At 39.7% G+C, this 2,550-nt stretch overlaps 1 protein-coding gene across 1 annotated transcript; it reads right to left on the reverse strand.

Annotated features, from left to right (window-relative positions):
* Window positions 1-2,550, reverse strand: fam89b (family with sequence similarity 89 member B). Its single transcript, XM_081615201.1, has 3 exons — window positions 2,400-2,550; window positions 1,645-2,001; window positions 1-1,156 (listed from the first exon to the last, which is right to left on the reverse strand). Exons 2-3 carry the CDS (start codon window positions 1,894-1,896, stop codon window positions 1,013-1,015), a joined length of 396 nt encoding a protein of 131 aa, XP_081471327.1. The 5' UTR covers window positions 1,897-2,001; window positions 2,400-2,550; the 3' UTR covers window positions 1-1,012.

Consider the following 2,550-nt stretch of genomic DNA (forward strand, 5'->3'; position numbering starts at 1 on the left):
TTTGGGTTTTAAATGTTTACTCTTTAGAAATAAACTCCCACCATTTGCAGCCCATTCAGTTTTGTGAGGTCAGGAAAAGGCACATTTTTAACATACTGAAGTTAAATATCACAAAAAAAAACTGTTTTCTGTGACCTTGTAGAAATATATTTAAATCAGAGCATTCCTATGAACTTCAACTGTCCTTTACTTTTAACTCTTTCACTATTTAAGTGTAATTTACGGCTTCATTAAAGGATCACATGAGTCAAATCCAAATTATTGTGCATTTACACAGAGTGTTGGTGGTTTTCATGTTGACCACGGTTCAAATGGTGAAAACACATTTTTGTGTGAATCTTTTTTTCCTACATGTACTTTGGATTCACTTTCAAAGAATTCATTCTTTGTATGCAATCAAAACTTCCCCACTTTTAAATACACAGCACAAAAATAAAAAGTTTTACGTTTCATTTTTTTTAAAAACCCAGTTGTGAAGAACAAACCTCTCTTTAGTGTTATGCCAACAATCCTAATTATGCTTTATGTAAATGTTCATACCTTTTCAGACACAAACTATATGCAAATGATTAAAAATAATAATGTATTAAATCAGGGATAAAAGTTCAAATAAATGTGTACTTAAATTCTTTCTCTAGCCCATAAGGTTATATGTAGATGAATGATGATATGATCATTCATATTATATACATATGATATGAATGATGTGTGATGGGCAAACAAAACTAACCTTTAAGAAAAAAATAAAAGCCATATTAATGTGCTTAAAGTTAACATGAACATAGTGATCTCATATAAAACAGTTTTTAGTTAACTGCTTTTCTACAAAACAAGCATCGAATGCTTTCTTACTGAGCAAAATGTGCCGGATAAACAGGTACAGCATGAGATAAATTAAAACATAAATTTAAAAAAAGGGTCTCTTTTCACCATTGGTCCATGTGTTCACATTTACTAGTGAAAATGAAAGGAGTTTCTGGGAGAAGGCTGAGAAGAATTTTGTGCTTTATCCTCATTCTTCATCCTCCTCCTCCTCTTCATCCTCAGAGTATCCGTTATCAGCGGTGATGGAGGCCTCGCCCTTGCATTCCTGGATGGCCTCGTGGAGAGACCACAGCTGGCAGAGCAGAGACATGTCGAGCTGACGTAGACCCACCTGAAGTACAGAAGCAGAAAATGAATTCCAGATTGTTAAAGCTCCCATACAGTCACCTGTGTTTTAGCTCATTAAGATTACAAATAACGTATTTTAAAAGGTAACGTTATTAAGACATTGTGTAAAAACTGTAATTAAAAAAGGAAAAAATAATTAAAGTCCCTTTTAAAACAATGGAAAAAATGGTGACTAATTTTTCTCAAGAAGTTTAAGCCATTAAAGGTTCCACAAAAGAAAATGGCAGAGTAACAGAACATTCCTTCTGCTCTGGAAAAGGCACAAAGAGAAGGCAAAGACATTACATACTCACGTTTTAATTCCCTAATTTGGTCAAGTAAACAGTTTATGGGAAGCTATCATTTCCCCCCTCCTTAAAGTCAAAGGTCATGCAAGTTGATGACTTTAAGTTTCTAAATACAGCCCAAATGTCCCACAGGAAGATTTACTGTCCCACCGTGCGCTTTGCGGCAGATGAGTAAACACCTTACCATCTCTTTGCGCAGCAGCGCCAGCGCAGCGTCCAGTCCACCGGGCTTGGCAGCAGCCGCCTCTCTGCCTCCTCTGCAGCTGATCTCGGCTTGGATGCGGCTCCTCTTGCTGTGCATCTTCTGCATGTCCCTCCACGACCCGCCGCTGGAGTTCAGGATCCCGCTCAGGCTCTTAGGCAGCGGCGGCAGACCCTCTGCGGCGAACACGGCGGCACCGACCCGATAGTCTGCTCTGCTTAAACTGCCGTCCATGACACTTTTTCCCTCAGTAAAAGTGGATTTTACGCTTTCAAAACCTCTCAGGATCAGCTGTTCACACAAAGGCGCTGTTTACTCAAAGAAAATGAGATCATCTTCCTGGATTCAGACGGGAGAAAAGGGAGTTTTGGCTGCACAAAGAATATGAAGCTTCCTGGCTTTGTTTTGCATCCTGCTCTTTGTGTAAAAGGGGCGTTCACTGACAGCCCCCACCTCCCCACCCCTACACCCGGACATAACAAAACCCCGCATCGTTGTTTGCTACAAAGGGAAACTGATTCTGCTTTAAACGACCTAATTAAATAGTCCCTGCACTTGATGTGGATGCAGTTATTTCTTCTGACAATGATTTTAAGAGCAACATGCTTTGTTTCCCCACACTTAAAATCTGGAAACAGCAGTGGGTCTTCCACACATTCTAAATGTGTGGAAGGAAAATCTTGCCACTTACCAATAAAAGTCCAGATATGTGTCGTGCAGTTAACTCATTCCCCCACCTGAACAATGAATCTCTGCAGCTCCTCCAGAGTTACTATAAGCCTTTTGACTGCTTCTTCGATTAACGCCGTCTTTTGCAGGTTTGCTGATGTCCCATCACACTTGTGGACGATAGCTTGAACTATGACCTCTGATTCCTCAACTTTTCCA

Source organism: Poecilia reticulata, chromosome 14, assembly GCF_904066995.2.
Source record: "Poecilia reticulata chromosome 14, P_reticulata-male-v2, whole genome shotgun sequence".
Lineage (NCBI taxonomy): Eukaryota > Metazoa > Chordata > Actinopteri > Cyprinodontiformes > Poeciliidae > Poecilia > Poecilia reticulata.

Coding starts and splice junctions, on each gene's coding strand:
- fam89b (XM_081615201.1), bottom strand. CDS start 1,896: ATGGACGGCAGTTTAAGCAGAGCAGACTATCGGGTCGGTGCCGCCGTG. Junction 1,157..1,644: donor CGCTGCTGCGCAAAGAGATG/GTAAGGTGTTTA, acceptor TCTGTACTTCAG/GTGGGTCTACGTCAGCTCGA.